Source organism: Crotalus tigris, unplaced genomic scaffold (assembly GCF_016545835.1).
Source record: "Crotalus tigris isolate CLP2741 ecotype Arizona unplaced genomic scaffold, ASM1654583v1 scf7180000024339.11422700, whole genome shotgun sequence".
In the NCBI taxonomy this organism is placed as follows: domain Eukaryota; kingdom Metazoa; phylum Chordata; class Lepidosauria; order Squamata; family Viperidae; genus Crotalus; species Crotalus tigris.
Genome location: NW_024100509.1, coordinates 8,573,382 through 8,593,962, shown reverse-complemented (window position 1 = coordinate 8,593,962; position 20,581 = coordinate 8,573,382). Strand labels below are relative to the sequence as shown.

General features: G+C 39.1%; 1 protein-coding gene across 4 annotated transcripts in view; it reads left to right on the top strand.

Moving 5' to 3' along the window:
• LOC120300311 (nitric oxide synthase 1 adaptor protein) overlaps positions 1-20,581 on the top strand; it is a 121,583-nt gene that overhangs the window by 46,766 nt on the left and 54,236 nt on the right. For all 4 annotated transcript variants that reach the window (XM_039326142.1, XM_039326141.1, XM_039326145.1 and 1 more), the window contains exon 3: positions 20,197-20,292. In XM_039326142.1, coding sequence (XP_039182076.1) covers positions 20,197-20,292 — 96 coding nt within the window. The remainder of the gene's footprint in view (positions 1-20,196; positions 20,293-20,581) is intronic.

The following is a 20,581-nucleotide window of genomic DNA, read 5'->3' as shown; positions in this document are numbered from 1 at the left end:
TCTTCACATTTGTGGCTGGAGATCTTACTTAATTAAGTCAGATTCCAGCTGAAGACAATTTCTTTCCTTAGTTTTTATACACATTAATGAAGAAAACACCTTGCACAAGTATGTGGAACCAAATGGCAATAACGCTACGATAGCTTTTCCCCCCCACTTCTGGGTACAGTTTTGCAACTTGGCTTCTGTAGGATGCTAAGAAAAATACTCAGGCATGTCTTGAGCAGAGGTTTGAAGCTGCAGGACACAGCTTGACAAACTCTGAGTTTATTGCTTCTTATATACTTGTTACATACATAGGCTTTACCATTAAATGCTGACAAAGGTTTCTTCACTGGAAAATGTCTTCATGTAAGCAACTATTTTCTAGTAACACATTACATGGTCAAATATCAGGTAAGAACAAATACAGGTAGATGAAAACAGAAGGAACTAACAAAGACAGGAAGAGATAGGAGAAGGAACTAAGCATATTATCTGTTTAGGTAGGTAAGGCATTAAGTCAAAAGGGTATGACCTTCTGGCTGCTTCACTAGGACAAAGGGTATCAAAAGGTTATGAGGTTTGTGAGGGGGAAGCATGGCAGTTTGCTGCGCATGCAATTTCCCCCCACATCTTACTCTTCTCTATTTTATTAGTGAGGACATTAAGCTGGAGTAGTTAGTGGGTCTTAGTCAGGGGACATATAACTTTGCATTTGTTTATACAAAATATAACTTGTTCCTGAGGTAAGTTAATGGTAGTTAATATAATGGAAAATTGAAAGTAGAGAAAAAAAAGACATTGAATAACCATATATGTGCATAATTAAAAGATATCTCTTGAAAGGAGGTACAATTTAAAATTCCTTAATTGACATGTATACAATGAGATTTTTTAGATGAAGTAGTACAACTGACAATTTTTGCACAGGTAAGATTTGTAGGAACAGCTACAATTGGTGTATGTAAAACAATAGCATCAAGGGGTAAAATGTAAGAGGCATGAACCTAGATCAGCGGTTCTCAACCTGTGGGTCGCGACCCCATTTCTTATATACTTGTTACGCGACCATTTCACGGGGGTCGCCAAACAACGCAGTCCGCCATTTCCCCCCCTTTTCCTTAGCTGTCCTACTCCCTTTTATTCTATTGGCTTTTGAAAGCCAACAGAATAGACTCTCTTGAATAGAGTCTAATTCTATTGGCTTTCAAAAGCCAATAGGAATTGTCCAGGCTGTCTCTGCCCTGCTGAGCCCACCAAAAGTCCCATTCTGCAAACGTTGCTGCAAGTTGTCTGCAGCGAAGGTGAGCTGTCTGGAAGTTTCCACCCCTCCCTGCTGAGCAACTACTAAAAATGTAAGTAAAAGAGGGTCAGGGGTGGGAGGTGGGAGGCTGGCAGGCGCAGGGAGGGTTGCTAGCGTGCATGGGGCCCGGCGGGTGCCTTACCTCCCTTGGGCTGGGCCAGCTGGTGGCCCAGCCGGTGGTCGGCCTGCGCCATCTCTGCCGCTTGCCAGCTACACCTCGGCTGGCGCAGGGGGTGGCAGCACGCATGCGCGGTGCTCCCGGTCAGGGAAAGTTCTCGACTTACGACCGCTTGGGTAGTCCTTGACTTATGACCGGTTGGGGGTCACGGCATTAAAAAGATTGAGAACCACTGCCCTAGATTGACATAGTTGCATAATGAAATTCATTGTCTCATAAAAAATTGCTTAAACCAGTATAATTTTTTTTAAAACTGAAGCTGGAACACACAAAGATATAAGACAGGTAGAGAGTAGATTTTCCATATCATATGATTCAGAAATACAAAAGTCTGTCACTTGTGTTACATTAGCTAATTGCACCCAAATATTATATTTCATCTGTGATTCTAAAGGATGAGGTGGGAGAGCTTGAGCCCCCATACAGCAATTAAGAAGGAAAAAGAGGCAAAGAATGACTAAGGAATTTGGAGTCAAAACCACAAATATGGCAGCGCATAAATTCTCTGGTGTAAATTTTTTTCCCTGTTGCCACAGAACCATCTTTGCTTAGGAGGTTAGGTTTTTCACATCGCCCCAGGTTGTTGGTCAACTGCGATGGCGAGAGCGAAAGGGACGTTGTGCTGTCTGAAGAGTCACCTGCTTCATTTCTGGTATTGGGTTCTGGACTTGATGCCACGACATCTTTGGCTGGTCACACACACCAGGCTGGAATCCAGAGAGGGCCTGTAGGAGCAAGCACAGAGCATAGCCTCGCCCCCAAGTTAGTAAGGGAATTGGATCTAACCAGGTTTTATCAGGCAATTGCTGATAACATACCAATGGATTAGGAAGCTTTCTGCTGAAAGTGACGCTGGTAGGCAGTAGTGTTTTAAAAAGAAATATTTAGCTGGTTTAAAGTTATTAGGACTTTATTGACTTGATGAGTTATCCATGCCAAATTAGGTACCCTTGATCCCTCCTTTTTTATTTGATTGTGAAGGCAGTCCTTAAAGGACCGATGCGTATGTGAGAAACAAAGGATAGTTGCTGTAAAGTTAAAAACAAAGCCATAAGATTGGGGTCGATCCTGGGCATGATGTAAGCACCTGTAAGATTAAAAATAAGTTGGCGCACATAATGAGAATCAGATTAAGTTAAAAGTCTGTTAAGAAAAGGTATGGAAAGCTAAAATAGCAGCAGAAGAGATAAGTTATTCTGAAAATAAAATTGAAAATCAAATTTTGGGATAGGAATAACAATATTAATTAAATCAGTCCCATTTCAAGGACAAGCTTGATTGTGTCCTAAGGTTATTTCAGCAATAGCCTGGATAAAAGATAAAACATTTTGGGATGGGATAAGTAAAGCCATTCAATACAATATACTTTTTGCGCTTCTAACACAGCTAATACTCCTGTAAGTAGCTTACTAGTAAGAAATATCAAAAGTGTTAAGTGACAATTCCTAGGTTGTTTTCCTTTGGTCAATAAGTTAAATTCCAAGTTAATCAAAGATGGAAACAAATTTCTATTAAGTAGGTTACGCATTTACAAAACTTAAGTAAAACAGTTCAGTTATTTCTTTTGGTTGATAGATAAAGATTTTGCCAGCTGAAACTGCAAGAGCGGGGATTAAATTTCATCTCCATTCACAAACTGGAATTCTAAGCAGAGAGGAAAAAAAAGTTTTAAATGAACAGTTCCCCCCCCTCTTCTTTCTGTCTCTCTTGCTCTTAAAGCAACACAGCCAGTTGAAAAACAAAAGAGACAGGAAATGTTTTTGTTACAAACTTCTCACCACTAAAAATTAGTTTTCTCTCCTTGACATGCATTTTCCATAAATTCTCTCACACATTCTCCATGGGATTCTTCTCATACAATCACTTACTATTACTTTTCAATTACAACAATAAAATCTGCAGTTTTTTATTTCTTTTACAGCCTGGGAGAGAGTGGGTGGGGGTGGGATTTGAGGGCTAATACACACACGTAGGTATCAACAAATTAATTCATTCATTTTCATTCTAGCTGCTTGTATAAACAATTCCACATACAAATATTTCATTTCATTTCTCCAGGAAAACTATTTATTTTTAAATAAAGCCTTTTTGTATTGTTGTTATCAGAGAGGGTTTGACCCTCTTCCAAGTCTTGGAAATAACACAGAACAACACAGACAAACATATATACACAAATACTAATAAAACAACATTGATTTAGGCATATGGCTCGTCCTGCAAGAAGCGAGAAAAATCATGAGATGATTCCAACCAAACGTGGTTTTTTTATAGGGCCCTTTTAATCATCTCCTATTTTTCTTACCATTCCAAGCCCAAGCCACACACACATATACACATATATACACATATACATAAACAAAACACACATCAATTTGGGGTTTGAGGCTAAAACAGGCCTCCCCTTTTAATTAAAAAGGAGAAGAACATTTATGGTTACTTCCAACTTATCCCAGCAACTTCAAAAGACATTGGGGAAAGACTAAAAGGAATATTGAAAGTGTGAAGGGTGAGGGAAAAGTAGCAGCCTCCTTTCCTCACCTCTGACAAAGGGGAATTGAATACAGCCAGATTAAAAGGGGAAAAAAGGGGGGGGAAACTTGCTTTCAGTTCTTTGAATTTTCTTTTCTTTTTCTTCCGTGGCTTTACTTGTTATCAGATAAACTAGCCAACCAGAGGTTTACAAAGTTTTTCAATGTTGTCTTGTTAAAGATTATTTATACTTCTACACATCAACACAAAGCACTACCAGACATTGTCTGACAGGGTTAAACTTAACAGCTACTTGAAGTTTCAAAACATCCCAATTGTTCAAAACACATTGCAGAGGAGTACATTTTGATTTAATTTGTTTCTTTAAATTCCTTTGACGATTTCCCATATATATTTTTTCTACTTCAAGATTGTTCCTCTAATATTTTCCTTATGGGGGTGTATGACGGCCGTAAGGAGGCAAAAGCCTCCTTAGCCTCTTCAGAAGGAGCTGAAAATCCAATTAAAGATGCTTTCGGAGGCACAGTTTTTACTTTGATCCTAATCAGGTGTGGGGCTTGCAGTTAATTGTTGCCCTGCTGAAGCATCTGAGCCAAATTTTTCCACTGCTTGATGGCATTGATGCCATTGATGTAATACCTGTACTGGAGCCCGAGATTCAAGATGTAAAGTATGCCCTATTTTTTCCCAATCTTGTAACCTAAGCGTCCAGCGCTTAGGATATCAAGGGGAATGTTTCCCTACCTCACCCACCAGCTTCCTTTTGTCTGCATCAGGTGTTTTCACGCCTGATTTGTGTAACAGGAATCTGAGTTCCTTTGCTGGTGCTGAGATAGATTGCAACCCTCACTTACCACTGAGGGGTCCCGTAGGATGAAAGTGCATTTAGGGGTCTATTCCAGATGCTGGTAAGTAAGTTGGCTGTTGCTCCCTCGGAAGGGAGGGCTGTCTCAGTTGCTCCCAGTTGCTCCATGGGGGGGGGGATGTCCCTGTTTTCAGGCGCCAGATGTAGGATGCTAAGAAAAAGACTCAGGCATGTCTTGAGCAGAGGTTTGAAGCTGCAGGACACAGCTTGACAAACTCTGAGTTTATTGCTTCTTATATTCTTGTTACATACATAGGCTTTACCATTAAATGCTGACAAAGGTTTCTTCACTGGAAAATGTCTTCATGTAAGCAACTATTTTCTAGTAACACATTACATGGTCAAAGATCAGGTAAGAACAAATACAGGTAGATGAAAACAGAAGGAACTAACAAAGATAGGAAGAGATAGGAGAAGGAACTAAGCATATTATCTGTTTAGGTAGGTAAGGCATTAAGTCAAAAGGATATGACCTTCTGGCTGCTTCACTAGGACAAAGGGTATCAAAAGGTTATGAGGTTTGAGAGGGGGAAAGCATGGCAGTTTGCTGTGCGTGCAATTTCCCCCCACAGCTTCAGAACGTGGTCAGTGTTTTTTCATTAAAAAGTTCTTTCAAATTGCGGTTTGATGTCAATTCCAGAAGTACTTCTTGCTCTTGAGAGGAAAAGTCAGAGTTCAAAACATTGTCCATAATGAAGGGCGATACAACCCAACAAATTCCAGTATCACATCCTCTTGACATGAATGGAAAATACAAAGCAAACTCGGTGTGCAATTTTTCCAAGTGATTTTTGATGGCAGTTTCAATGTCTTCAGTGTCAATAACCGAATTTAGTTCAACAAAGTCTGATACATTGGGAAATGATGCAATATTTCCTTTCTTTACTTGGCCTATCCACAGAGAGATTTTCTTATAGAATGCACAAACTTTGTCTTCCATAATAAACACATTATGACCATGGCACTGCAGCGACCGATTAAGTTCATTTAGCTTTTAAAATATGTCAGCCAAATAGGCAAGGCAGGACACCCAGAAGACATCTTCAAACTATTCAGCTTCTGGTACGGGGCGGCGGCGATGGCGGCTATTTTATAGCCGTCCAGCTGGGAAGGTGTCAGAGCCGCGGAGCACAGCGCGCATCAGCTGGCCCGCGGTTCGGAATCCCCTTCCCGGGCAAAGGGAAGGGGTAGAGAACGCAGGAGTAGAGGTAGAACCCCTGAACCCCCTCTGGATTTTTTCCTAGAGGGGGTGGAAGGAGTGTTCCCTCGGAGCTCCTGCTGATCTCCGCCTCCCAGCTGTTTTTGCTTCTTCGGAAGCAAAAGAAACTGCCGCTTCTATCTCCGCGGTTACAGAGTTTCGGTGAGTAACTTTAAAAGCGGACAGAGCTGTTTAAAGGATTTTCTTTTATATAGTTTAGTGCTTTATTTTCTTTTTCTAGTTAGTTTTGGTTATTTCTCCTTTGTTCTTTTTTGTTGGCACGGAGAGAGAAAATAAGATGGCGTTTTGAAAGTGTTCGGCTTTTTTTCTTTTTTTTTCTTTTGTCTCTTTGTTCTTATTTTTCTTGGAAAGTATCGGATTTAAATGATTGCTTTTGATTTTTTTGTTCTTGGCTTTGGATTTCTCTCTTGATTTCTTCTTTTTTTTCTTTTTTGGAACTTGGAACTCTAAGGATTACAGTATTTTTGTTCTTTTTAACTTCTATTTCTCCCCTCCCTTTTTTGGGGGGGAGAAGGGAAGAGAGAACTGCGTTTTAAAAAATGGCTTCAAAGAGACAACCGCCTTCTATACTACCTAAGGTGGTTTCCTCTCCCACAACCTTAAATGCACAACAACAACAACAACCTAAACATGTACCACCGACTCAGCCACCACCCTCTCCTCCTCCGCCAGGCCTGTCTGCACAAGAGATTAAAAACATAATGGGAGATGCTGTATCCCAAATTAGAGATGAAATGAAGCAGCTTGTTGTACAGATTAAATCTGAAATCAAAGAGGAATTAAATGAAATGAAGGACTTATTAGAAGATAATAATACCATTTTGCGGCAAGATATAGTTACAGCTGTATCAGATTTGGCTTTGGTGGTGGTGAAGCTGGATTCGAGAGTGGAGGAAGTTGCCGATAAAGTTGATTTTTTTGAGGATAAATTTCAAGATATGGAAAGCAAGATGGAGATCTCACAAGTAGACATCCTTATGTCTCAGTATAGGGAGATGGAGCACGCCCTGAGGATCAGGGGTCTTAAGGAAGACATGAATCAAGATCTGATGGAGATGGTGCTTAGTGATCTAGCTGTTGCTCTGAATATGGATAAAGGAGAATTACGCAGAGAAGTGGAAAAAATTTATAGAGTTAATTCTTGGATTGCGAAGCAAAAGAATTTGCCTAGAGATGTTGTGATTTATTTCACAAAGAAGTCTCTGCGCAATGAAATTATACAAGCTTTTTATAATAAGAGATTCCAGATTGCTGCCCAAGATGTTATCATTTTAAAGGAAATCCCATCAAAAATTTTAAGAAACAGGAAAGATTTTGCTTTCTTAGCTAATGAACTTAAAGCAAGACTGATGCCATTCAGATGGGAGATCCCGATGGGTATTGCTTTGAGCCATGCGGGGATGCGTTACAGGTTGAATACGGTTGTTAAAGCTAAAGAGTTTTATAATACGGTCCTGGGTGCAGGCTCAGCTTCATCTGTTCAGAAACCCTTGAGTGGTAAAGAGCTGGAACAGCAATCTGAAGCATTAGGTCTGATCTCTGCTGGGAAGTGGCAAGCTGAAGGGCAACGTCAAACAGAGGTTAAAGAGCAGAGGATGACCCGTGCAGCACATAGACACAAGGAAAAGGAGCAACAAAAGAAAGAGATTAAAGAATCTTCTTTGGAAAGTGTTTCACAGCCGGTGGGAGGAGCAAGACCCAAGAGTTCTGCAACACATACAGCAATGGCAGACCTCCAGGTAGTCTTCTCCAGGCTCCTGGCCAAGGGAGATGGCAAAGTTCCTGACCTGGAATGTTAACGGTCTAAATTCCCCTCAGAAAAGAAAGAAAATCTTTTACTACTTAAAGCAACATAATAATGATATTATTTGCCTACAAGAAACTCATATTCTACTTAAAGATCAAAAATATTTAGTTAATGCCCGTCTGGGATCTCATTTTGTATCTTCTGCTCCTGGGAAAAAGGGGGGAATGGTTATCTATGTGAAGCAAAATTTACCAGCTTGTCTGGTAGAATCAGATCCCCAAGGAAGATACGTGATGATTGAACTTGGCTTATATGGTAAGAAAATACTTATAGTGGGACTTTATGCACCAAATCAGCAACAGGAACAATTTTATAGATTGCTACATCAAAAAATAACTTTGCTGGACTCCAGATCCGTGGTATTAATGGGTGATTGGAATGGTGTCTTAGATATACAAAGGGACAAGAAAGGTTCTTCTCCTCTTTTTAAACAGGCAAAACTACCTAAAGCCTTTTTTGACATGAAAGAGGACTGGGAATTAAGGGATTATTGGCGGGAATGTAATCAAGAGGAGAGAGACTTTACCTTCTTTTCAGATAGACACCAATCCTTTTCAAGAATTGATTTTTTTTTATCACAACGGATTTATATAATAGAGTAAAGAATGTTAAGATTTTTCCTAGGTCGCTGACGGATCATAGTCCAGTCTGGATGGAGCTGATTCAAGAAAAAAAGGAGAGAAGATCTTGGAGGGTGAATGAGAACTTATTCAGACAAGAAAAGAATGTTCAAAAGTTAAAGGAGTGTTTAAAGGATTATTTTGCTTTAAATATGTATAAGGGGACTTCAATGTCAATGGTATGGGATGCAGGTAAAGCATTCATGCGTGGGATCCTGATAAAAATGAATAACTTTCATGGGCAAAAGCAGACTCAGAAACGTAAAGAATTGGAAGATGAAATTAAATTAAAAGAAAAGTCTTTGATTTTAAATCCTTCAGATGAAAGGATTAAAGAATCTATAAAGTTGTTAAGAATACAATTTAATATGTTGATGGCGGATCAATCCGCAACTAATTTATTGTTTATGAAACAAAATACATTTTGTAATGCTAATAAACCAGGGAGATGGTTGGCCTATCAATTAAGAAAGAAACAGAGACAGAGAATAATAGACAAAATAAATTATAAGGGCAAATTAGTGTTTCAGAAGGAATTGATTAAGAAATCTTTTTTAGATTACTATCAGAAATTATATAAATCTACGAATGTGCAAATCTTAGATATAAATAAATATTTAAGCGAGGCCAGCCTTCCCAAACTGACAGAGGACCAGAAACAGGAAATTAATGGTTTAATTACTAATGAGGAAATTGCGACAGCAATTAAACAATTGAAACCAGGGAAAGCACCGGGTACGGATGGGTTGACATCTGTTTATTATAAAGCTTTAATGGAAGAGATGATCCAACCATTAGGTGATCTTTTTAATGACATTTTACAGGGTTCAGAGATTCCTCCCTCATGGCGTAGTGCTTTTATATCTTTGATTCCAAAAGAGGATCAAGATCTTACTTTACCAAAGAATTATAGACCTATATCTCTTTTAAATGTTGATTATAAGATATTTGCAAAAATTTTAGTAAATAGGCTTATGAGGGTTGTGCATCATCTTGTGCATAAAGACCAATCTGGGTTTATAACTGGTAGGTATATGAAAAATAATGCTAGACAAATCATTAATTTATTAGAATATCTAGACAAGAATAACCAAGTTTCTGCAGGGCTGATATTTTTAGATGCTGAAAAAGCTTTTGATCAATTGAATTGGCATTTTATGTTAAGAGTAATTGAAGAGATGAATTTTGGTGAAAAGATATTACAAGCTCTTACGGTAATATACCAAAAACAAACGGCACAACTTATTGTTAATGGAGGTTTGTCAGAGGTTTTTACAATAGAGAAAGGTACTAGACAGGGATGTCCATTATCACCGTTGTTGTTTGTTTTAACACTGGAAATATTGTTGATTAAAATTCGAGAGTCGCAGGAAATAAAAGGAATAGAAGTTAACAAAAAAGAATATAAGTTAAGAGCTTTTGCGGACGACTTGGTGGTTACTTTGTCGCAACCTACTTACTCTGTAGTAAAGTTACTGCAGTTGATTTATTATTATGGCTCGGTTTCGGGTTTTAAGATTAATGTTAATAAGACTAAAATCCTACCTAAAAACATGACTATTCGGGAGAAGCAGACTTTGGCTAACCTGACGGGTTTTGAAATTGTCAACAAGGTAAAATATTTGGGGGTGATGTTATCTGTTTCTAATGCAAAATTGTTTAAAAATAATTATGAAAGGTTGTGGGTTAGTGTACAGAAAGACTTGAGGAATTGGGAGAAGTTGCAATTATCTCTCATGGGAAGAATTGCAGTGATAAAAATGAATATTCTACCCAAGTTTCTTTTTTTGTTTCAAATGTTACCGATTTTGAAGAACGAGATTAACTTAAGTGAATGGCAGAAAGGAATCAATAAATTCATTTGGGCAGGGAAAAAGCCAAGGGTTAAGTTTAAAATCATGCAAGACTTCCGTGAGAGAGGTGGACTCAAGGTACCGAATTTGAAATTATACTATGATGCGGTGGTTTTAACATCAATCAGTGATTGGGTAAATTTAACAAATCTTGAGATACTCCATTTGGAGGGATGGGACTTACTTTATGGCTGGCATGCCTACCTAATATTTAATAAAAAAAGTAGATCGGGCTTTTAAATCTCATATTATAAGAATTTCTTTACTTAGGGTTTGGAGAAAATATTATAAAAGTGATTTTAAAGTACCACTATGGGCTATACCTTGGCATGCGATAGAAGGAATAAAAAGAGGTGTTAAAATGGACATGGTGTCTTATACACAGTTACTTAGATGGGATGGACAAAATTGGCAGTTAAAATTACTGGAAGAGTTAGTACATGAAAACATTACTTATTCTTGGTTTCAATATAGGCAATTAGTAGACAGATGGAAGATGGATCGTAAGGTGGATTTTCTCAGAGAAGATGAAAATCTTATTAAGCAAGTGAAGGACCAAAGATTAACTCATATTAAGAGAATTTATGGGGTTCTAGTGGAATTGGATTCAGAAACAGAATTAATTAAAGATTGTATGATCAGATGGGCGCAAAATTTTGGTGAACCAGTCCTACTGGATACCTGGGAAACCATTTGGGTGAGAAATGTTAAATTTACACAAGCACAGAATTTAAGGGAGAATTTTTACAAAATGTTTTATAGATGGCACCTTGACCCACAAAAAATGTCTTTTATGTACCCTGACCTACAGCCTAAATGTTGGAGATGTGGTTGTTTGGACGCCACCTACTATCACATCTGGTGGTCGTGTAGAAATATAAAAGCCTTTTGGATTAAGATATGGTGGAACATTCAGAGAATTTTTAGAAGGAGGGTAAAATTTACTCCACAATTATTTTTGTTAGGTATAGTTACTGATTGTGACACAAAGGAGGTTATATTGATGTTAAACTTGATTACAGCCGCAAGGCTGTTAGTAGGACAATATTGGAAGAAGGAATCTTTGCCTACTTTGCAGGAATGGTTTCTTAAAGTGTCTTATTTGGCGGAAATGGCAAAGATTTCGGCTTTTTTAAAAGAACAATCGCAAGAGAATTTTTTTGCTGTTTGGGATAAATGGATAAAGTTTATACAATTTAAATTGGATATAAAAATATTATTTAGCTTTTTTATAACTTTTATTTTTATATACATACATATATCTTAGTTATACTTTCTTTTTTCATATAACCTTTTTAATTTTTTTTTAAATTAAGCCTATATTCTGCTCTGGGAAGCTCCGGGGGGGGAGGGAGTGGGTGTTCTGGGGGGGGGGTAGGGGAAGGGTTGTTTTGTTTTGTTTTGTTTAGTTTCTTGTCTATGTTGTTGTTGTATTGTTATTCTTTTGGTTTTTTTTGTTAAAATTTATAAAAATTTTCAATAAAAAAAAATAGTAAAAAAAACTATTCTGCTACGGGTGATGAAACATTTGTCAGGAACAGGTGCGTTTCATCTCATAGCTCGAATAATCTTGATAATGTTTTACCTCTTGACAACCAACATACTTCTGTATGAACAATTACATAAGAAAATTTTAGAAATGGAATATGATAATATTTGTGTTGTGAGAGATTTCAATGCAATTGTTGATGTAAAATTGGACTATAAAAGTAGTAAAATAAATCAAAAAGTTAGGAGAACTTTACCAAAGTCCTTTTTTAAAATGGTGGAAGAAATAGGAATACAAGATGTATGGAGAGAATTAAAACCGGAGAAAAAACAGTATATCTTCTATTCAAATAGGCACATTGTGGTTGAGAATTGACATGATATATATGTCATCAGAGCTACAAGAAAATATACAAGAAGTAGAATTGGAGCCAAATACCTGGGCAGAACACAATCCAATTAAAATGAAATGGAAAGGACAAATAAGAAAACCAAGATGGACATTAAAGCAGTCAATATTAAACAACAAGGAGTTTATACAAAGAATGGAGAAAGAAATGAATCTCTTTTTTAAAGAGAATAAAAATGGAGAAACGTCCTTGCAAAATGTATGGGACATTGCCAAAGCGTATTTTAGAGGATTAGCCATCTCTTATATAGGAAGAAAAAACAAGGAGAAAAAGCAAAAACAAAAGGGATTGGAAGAAGAATATAAAAGATTAGAACTAGAATTACAGAGAGAACCACAAAAATCAAATCTTAAAAATCAAATGGAATTAGTAAAACATAAATTAAATATATTAGAGAAAGATGAATTGGCACAAAAAAAAATCAAAGGAGCGAAACAGATTTTTTTTGAAAATGCAAATAAGCTGGGAAGATGGCTGGCATACAGACTTAAAAAAGAGAAAGAAAAGAAGTTGATACAAAAATTGAGAGATGAGATTGGTACTATTCAATACCAAAATGAAGCTAAGAAAAAAATAATAAAGGAATTTTATGAAAAATTATATAGCCGAGAGAAAATATTAGAAAATAAAATAAAACAATACTTGGAAAAAGCTAAATTGCCAAAAGTGTCTGAAGAAGTGAAGACCATGATGAATGAAAGAATAACAATGATGGAGCTAACAGAAGCAATTAGGAGACAAAAAAAATAACAAAACACCTGGGCCAGATGGTCTACCGGCAGAATTTTATAAACATTTACAAGACACATTAGGCCCATCTATACTTGAATTTATAATAAAGCATTGTCAGAAGCAAAGATATCTAAAACATGGACGAAAGCGAATATAACACTGATACCCAAAGAAGCTCTGATTTACTACAAATAAAAAACTATAGGCCAATGTCATTGCTAAATGTAGATTACAAAATCTACGCTTCAATATTAGCAGAGAGATTAAAAAGTTCTACAATTAGTAGATTAGAATGGATTTTTACCTAAAAGGCAAATTAAAAATAATATGCGGATGATTTTGAATACATTGGAATACTATGAGATGCATCCTGGAAAGCAAATGGCACTGATCTTCCTTGATGCACATAAGACATTTGACAATGTGAATTGGCAGTTTATGTTTTTACAATTAAAGTATATGGACTTTGGAGAGAAATTTATTAACACAATTAAGGCAATATACCATAAACAAACAGCAAAGGTGATTATAAATGGGGACTTAAGAGAAAATTTCAATATAACTAAGGGTGCAAGGCAAGGATGTCTGCTATCACCATTATTATTTATATTAACTCTAGAAGTGTTAAACAGAAGTATCAGGCAAGACAGTGGAATAAAAGGTATGAAAATAAAGAAGAAGGAGTATAAACTACAGGCATTTGCTGATGACTTAGTGTTCATTGTAGAAGAACCACAAGAAACAGGACCTAAACTAATTGAGAAAATGGAAGAATATGGTGCAGTTGCAGGATTGAAAATAAATAAAGAGAAAACTAAAATATTAGTCAAAAACTTTACAGATAAACAGAAAAAAGAATTTGCAAAGATGATGGATATGCAGATAGCAAAGAAAATTAAATATCTAGGAGTTCAATTAACAGCAAGATGTGTAACTATCAAAGAAGATAACTATGATAAATTGAAAGGGTAAATTAAAGTAGATTTGGAAAACTGGAAAAATCTACAACTGTCCTTGTTGGGTAGAATAGCCACAATTAAGATGAATATTTTGCTATTTAGTTGCAGAAAATTCCAATAAGATTAGAAAAAAATACTTTGAAGAATTAAATAAAATGATATTAAAATTTATATGGCAAGGCAAAAAAGCTAGAATAAATGTAAAAATGTTACAAGATGCCAAAAATAGAGGAGGCTTTGGCCTTCCAGACTGGGAGCTATATCATCAAGCATCGGTACTCAAAGTGGGTGAAAGAATGGATTAATCTGAGGAATATAAGATTGTTGACACTGGAGGGTCATGATCTTCAATTGGGATGGCATGCTTTCTTATGCTATGGAAAGAGTGAGATACATAGCTACTTTCAAAGACATATTAGGAATGCATTACTGCTAGTATGGACCAAAATTAAAGAACAACAGTATTTGAAAATACCAGTCTAGTTATCCACAATGGAGGCGCTAATACATCCAAATGTAATTAATATGAAAAAAATTATAAGATATAGTGATATACTAAACGAAAAGGGGGAACTCAAAACTAAACAAGAACTTAATGGACTAGGGATTGACCTATCATGGTGGCCACAGTTACAGATACAATCCAGATATGAAAAAGACAGGAATATTCTAATGGAGATAGATCAGAAATTTATTAAAAGGATATACAATTATTTATTAAGTACTAAATTGGAAGAAGAACAAGTAAAAGAGCCAATGATAATATGGGCCAAGAACTTTGGCTATATAATACAATTAGATAAATGGCAGAAACTGTGGGATAGAAACGATAAACTTACACTGTCAACAACGTATAAAGAAAATCTTTATAAAATGTTTCTATAGATGGCACCTTTCACTTGCAAGACTAGCGAATATGTACAAAGATAAATCTGTTAAATGCTGGAAATGTAATCAAATATCAGGCTCGTATTATCACATGTGGTGGACATGTCCCAAAGCAAAAAAATATTGGAATAAAATACATCTATGGTTGGAAGCCATGATAAATCAACATACAGATTTAAAATCAGAGATATTTCCATTGGGCATGTTACCAGAAAACTATAATAAAGGTAATACATATTTAGTTTTACATATATTAACAGCAACTAGGATAGTATATGCACAATATTGGAAAAATGAAGAGACCTCTACAGAGGAGAATATAATTAAAAAAATACTGGAGTGCGCAGAAATGGATAGGTTAACGTTAAAAATGAAAGACAAAAAAGAAACTGAATATTATATGACAATGATGGCAAACTTTTTCGAGACTGAGTGCCCAAACTGCAACCCAAAACCCACTTATGCATCGTCAGGTGCCAGGTGGGTGTGGCCCATTGGGTGGACGTGGCAGCAGTGGTAACAGCAGACTGGGTGGGACTAAAAAGTTCAATCAATCAATTCCAACTTTGCAAGATCTTTTTTTTTGCCCACAAGAGAAATTGAAATTGATTGATCAGTTGAACCTTTTTTTTTTTTTTGCACACGGCGGTGGAGGCCTAAAGCAAAAAGGTTTTATAAAACCCAGCTGAAGGCCTAGGACTGGGGCGATGGCGCACGTGCCCACAGAGAGGGCTCTGAGTGCCACCTCTGGCACCCATGCCATAGGTTCGCCACCACTGTTATATGACATGGGATCTGTTTTACCAATGGTTAGCTGACAGAAACAGAGGTTAGAAAGTTGGAAATATGAGAAAATATGGATTATATGAGGAAAATCTATAGCGGATTTGTAAATATTTTGATTGTTATTCAATTAATGTCAGTGTGAAAATATTATTTTTAACAATATGATTGCTATTTCCTAGTACAGTGGTGGCAAACCTTTTAGAGACCGAGTGCCCAAACTGCAACCCACGTGTTTGCCAAATTAGATTTGGCACAGGCCTATCAACAACTGCCTGTGGACAAAGCCACGGTGGTAGCCTAGACTGTTGTCACCCATAGGGGGGTTTTAAGGTTAAGCGCTTACAGTTTGGGGTGAGTGTAGCCCCAGGGCTGTTGCAGGGAGTGATGGAGCACACGCACAAGGGAATTCCAGGGGTTTTCCCCTACTTCGATGATGTCCTCATTGCTGGGGAATTGGTTGAGATTCTGGCTGAACGGCTTAAGACTGTCCTTCAGCAGTTCTGCGATGCGGGACTTAAACTAAAAATAGAAAAGTGCAAGATTGGAGTAGAGGCAACCAAGTTTCTTGGTTTCTGCATCGATGCCGAAGGCATTCATCCAGCGGAATCCAAATTAAAAGTAATCCAGCAGGCCCCAAGGCCAAAGTCAAAGGGAGAGCTTCAGGCTTTCCTAGGCCTTTTGAATTTTTACCATGCCTTCCTCCCAAACAAGGCCGCAGTGGCAGAGCCGTTACACCGGCTCTTGGATAGACAAGTTCAGTGGAAGTGGACCAATGTCCACAAGTTTAGCTTCCATGCAGTCAAATCACTGTCCGCAGAGCAGAACTACGCGCAAATTGACAAGGAGGCTCTGGCCATTGTGGACAGAGTTTAAAAGTTCCATGACTAATTGTATGGCTGCCAGTTCACGGTCTTCACGGACCACAAGCCACTCCTAGGGTTGTTCATCACAAACAAACAGACATCTCAGATTCTGTCTCCTCGAATGCTGAGATGATCTATCTTCCTGTCAGCCTACAGCTACAGGATGATTCACAAACCGGGCAAAGAAATGGGCCATACAGGCGGCCTGAGCAGGTTGCCCCTGCCACATGATCTAGCACTGGCTGAGTGCATCCTGGCTATTCAGGATTTTCTGGAGTCTCCCCTTCACGCTGGGGACATAGCTGCTGAAACAGCAGCTGACAAAATGCTGAGTCATGTGCTAAACTGGGTACACACAAGATGGCTGGACAAATGTTCAGGGCCAAAATTTCAGAGTTTCTTCATGAGAAAAGATGAGCTTTCAGCTGATAAGGGGTGCATCCTTTGGGGAAAAGGGTGATAGTCCCGAGCTCTTTAAGGCCCAGGGTCCTAGAGTCTCTGCACGAGGATCATCCGGGAATAGTCTGGATGAAGGCACTTTCGAGGAGCTACCTTTGGTGGCCAGGACTAGATAAAGCCATCGAGGCTCAAGTACATGGTTGCTACATGTGCCAGCAATCCAGACCAGAGATGCTGCAAGCCCCTGTCCACTGATGGGAGGACACTCACACACCATGGTCAAGAATCCACATTGATTTTGCCTGGCCCTTTCAAGGACAACTGTTTTTAATAGTGGTAGATAGCCATTCTAAATGGTTAGAGATCACACCAGTCCCTACTATGACTACTGCCAGGACCATCCAGTAACTGTACAGAATCTTTGCAACACATGGACTTCCAGATGTGTTAATCTCTGACAATGGGACTCAGTTTACCATGTCTGAATTTCAGTCTTTCCTCAGGGCAAATCTAATACGGCACGCCACGTTGGCTCCCTTTCACCTGGCCTCGAATGGCCAAGCGGAACTCATGGTCTGCACAACCAAGGAATCACTAAAACAGATTAAAACGGGATTGGTACCACCCACTGGCATATTTTCTACTCTGCCAATGCACAGCTCCCTATACCGCCATGGGCAGAAGCCCTGCCGAACTCAGATGGGGCCGATGTTTGATCACCAAGCTGGACAGGCTGCATCCCAACCGGGTTGCCTCGGACTCTGCTCAGCCAAAGGCACCTTGGAATTTGCAAGTGGGTGACTGGGTTTGGATCCGGAATTATGGGCACGGGCTTTGTGGGTGTCAGCCGTGGTTGTTAAGGTGTCGGGACCAGTCTATTATGAGGTGGTCCTGGAAGATGGGCAAGTCATTCGCTGGCACATTGACCAGCTGCATCAGAGGCTAGCAAACCAGTCGCTGGCTTAGGATTCTCAAAAGGGCCGCATGCAAGGGCCATGCGACAGCGGCCCAACAGAGGAGCTTGCACGCTCCAACAGAACTCTTACTCAAGGAGACAGGGAAAAGGCCGTAGGAGAACTTACCCCGGATAGACAGACAGTATCCACTGAACAGGACCGGCAAACTGCGCTAAGAGACAGCCCTGCAGACTTTGCTGCATGAGTGGACTTTGGTTTGGGCCGACCGAGACTGGCCGGCCAAAGGGACCCGAGTCAACCTGACTTCACTGGACCTCAGAGTCCTGGTTTACCCAGCCTGGCAGGCGAGCAGATAGACCGGGAGACCCCTGCAACCTCTAGACTTTCAGAGCAGTCAAGAAGGTTGCCTAAATATCTGCAGGACTATGTCCAGCAGTTGAGAGTTTGAGCCATCTAGGGGGAAGGGGTGTAATGTATTGGCCACAACTGTTTTAAATTACTTGCTTAATGTCTGACCTACATTGCTGTATTGTTTAACAGTTGCTGTTACTGAAAGCCAGACTGGCTGTCTCCAAGCTGATAATGAGGTTTGGGGTGGGAAACTGTTACTTTAAACCTATTGGTTGCCACCTAGAGGCTAACTGTATAAATAGCTGTGCAGCAGCCTTGAGGGCTGCTTCTGTTCTGAGTTAATAAACTTGTTTGCTGTTTCAACACTCTGCCTTGTTCAATGCCTAAAGAACTGAAGATATAACAGAATGTTTGGATAATACTTCATTGCAAATAATGCGAACAGGAAGCTGCTGATTGTTTTCTTCCACAAAATAAAATCCAAACTTCAAATAATCTTCACTGTATTTTTGATTCGGTGCCAATTTTAATTTCTTCAGTGGTGGTTCCTTTGCTGAATCACTTTCACTTTGTACTGATGAACATATGATGAATTTCTCCATATTTATTAATATGCACCAGTACCTTGGTGGTCAGATGGCTGGTCAGCCCTTTTTCCTCTCTCCCTCTCTCTCTTTCTCTTCATCCTTCTCTCACAAAAGCCTCTCTCTGTTTCTCACCCTTTGCTCACAAAAGCCCCCCTCTCACCACTTCACCCACAAAAGCCCCTCTCTCTCATACACACACACACACACAAACACTTTGCTCACAAAAGCCCCCCTCTCACCCTTTGCTCATAAAAGCCCCCCCTCACCCTTCGCTCACAAAAGCTCCTGTCAATCTACAAACCCTACTGCCTTTAGGACTGCTGCATGCTTCTAGCTTGCCAACAGATGCGGGGGGGGGGGGAAGGGGTGAACTTTGAATCCATAGGTGTCCTTATCATCATGAGACTAGAAGTTTTGTTTTGGTGAGCTAAAGTGCCTTCTCATAACAGTTACCGGGAGATGTATTGGACAATGTGACCCGAACTGTCAGAGAGGAGAGGAGGACATTCCTTCTTTTAATTAACTGTTTCCCACCATTTCTTCACAGCTAGCTTTAACTTTGAACCTTCGGTAATGATTCTGTTCATTAAATATTACATTAGAGTAATTAATGGCTCTGGTGTTTTTCTTAGTTGGGCTTTTCAACTGGAGGTTGACTGCCTCTCTCTCTCTCTCATCCTTTGCTCACAAAAGCCCCTCTCTCTCTCACCCTTCACTCACAAAAAAACCCTCTCACACACATCCTTCATTGACAAAAGCCCCTCACTCTCGCTCTCACCCTTCGCTCACAAAAGCCCCTCTCGCAAGCGCTCTCATCACTTCGCTCACAAAATCCTCTTCTCTCTCTTTCTCCATGTGTTATTTTTTCTCTCCTGCCAAAAACTGCTCCTTTTATAGCCTCTCCTCTCCACTCTCCTCCTTTTCCGGGTGCTCCAGAAGCTCCGATCAACATGTAGCCGTGCGTGCTGATCCTAGAGCTTCTGCCAAGCCCTGACAGCCTGCAGCTCCAACTGATTTCCTCCAGGCCTGTGCAATGCTGCTTTAGCTCATTTCCTCCCCTGCTACACTTGCCTTGGGGTTGCATACCACTTGCCAGGTACTAAAGTACCACCGGTTGAGGAAAAACCTCAAAGCTACTTCTTTAAAGATTATTGGTAAACTGCAAGGGAGTATGGAAATTGCAGGAAATAGGAAACTGCCCATTGCAAAACTCTTATGTTCACCCTTTTCTTTGGAGCAGCTACTGAGCTAAATTGAACTGGATCAACTTGCAAAGTTTCCATAAATCCAACTGCATCAGAGATACCCAGAAATGTAGCACTGCCTGCAGATCATTTGTTGCAGAAGGGGGTTGTGTTCCTTAATGATTAAGTAGCTACAAAGGAGACAGTAACAGTTGTGAGAAAATGAAGTGGGCTCAGCACAGGTTGGCATGTCCTACAGTTTGCTGAACAGTGCTGAAGTTAGGCCTTATTAACATCTGTGTTTTACACTGGCAGTATGAATTCAAAGCCAAAAGTATAAAGAAGAAGAAGGTGAATCTGTTGGTATCTGTAGATGGTGTGAAAGTGATACTGAAGAAGAAGAAGAAGAAGGTAGGTTCTTGATTTCTAAAACTTCACCCTGTAGTACAGTTAAAAAATTCTTTTTGTAAATGAAAGAGACTTTAACTATTGCTGTGAAAATTTTGGTCTTTGAAATATTGTCTGTGTACAGGTAATCCTTGGTTATGACCAGTTGAATAGCAGCCATTCAGAGAGCCTACAGACCCCTCTCCCCAAAGCCTGGTTTCAAAGTTATGTCCACTGCAGTGACCCTGTGGTTGTTTACTGTTACAATCAACAGCAGAGATTATCCAACAATTGCTAGACACATTTTAAAACA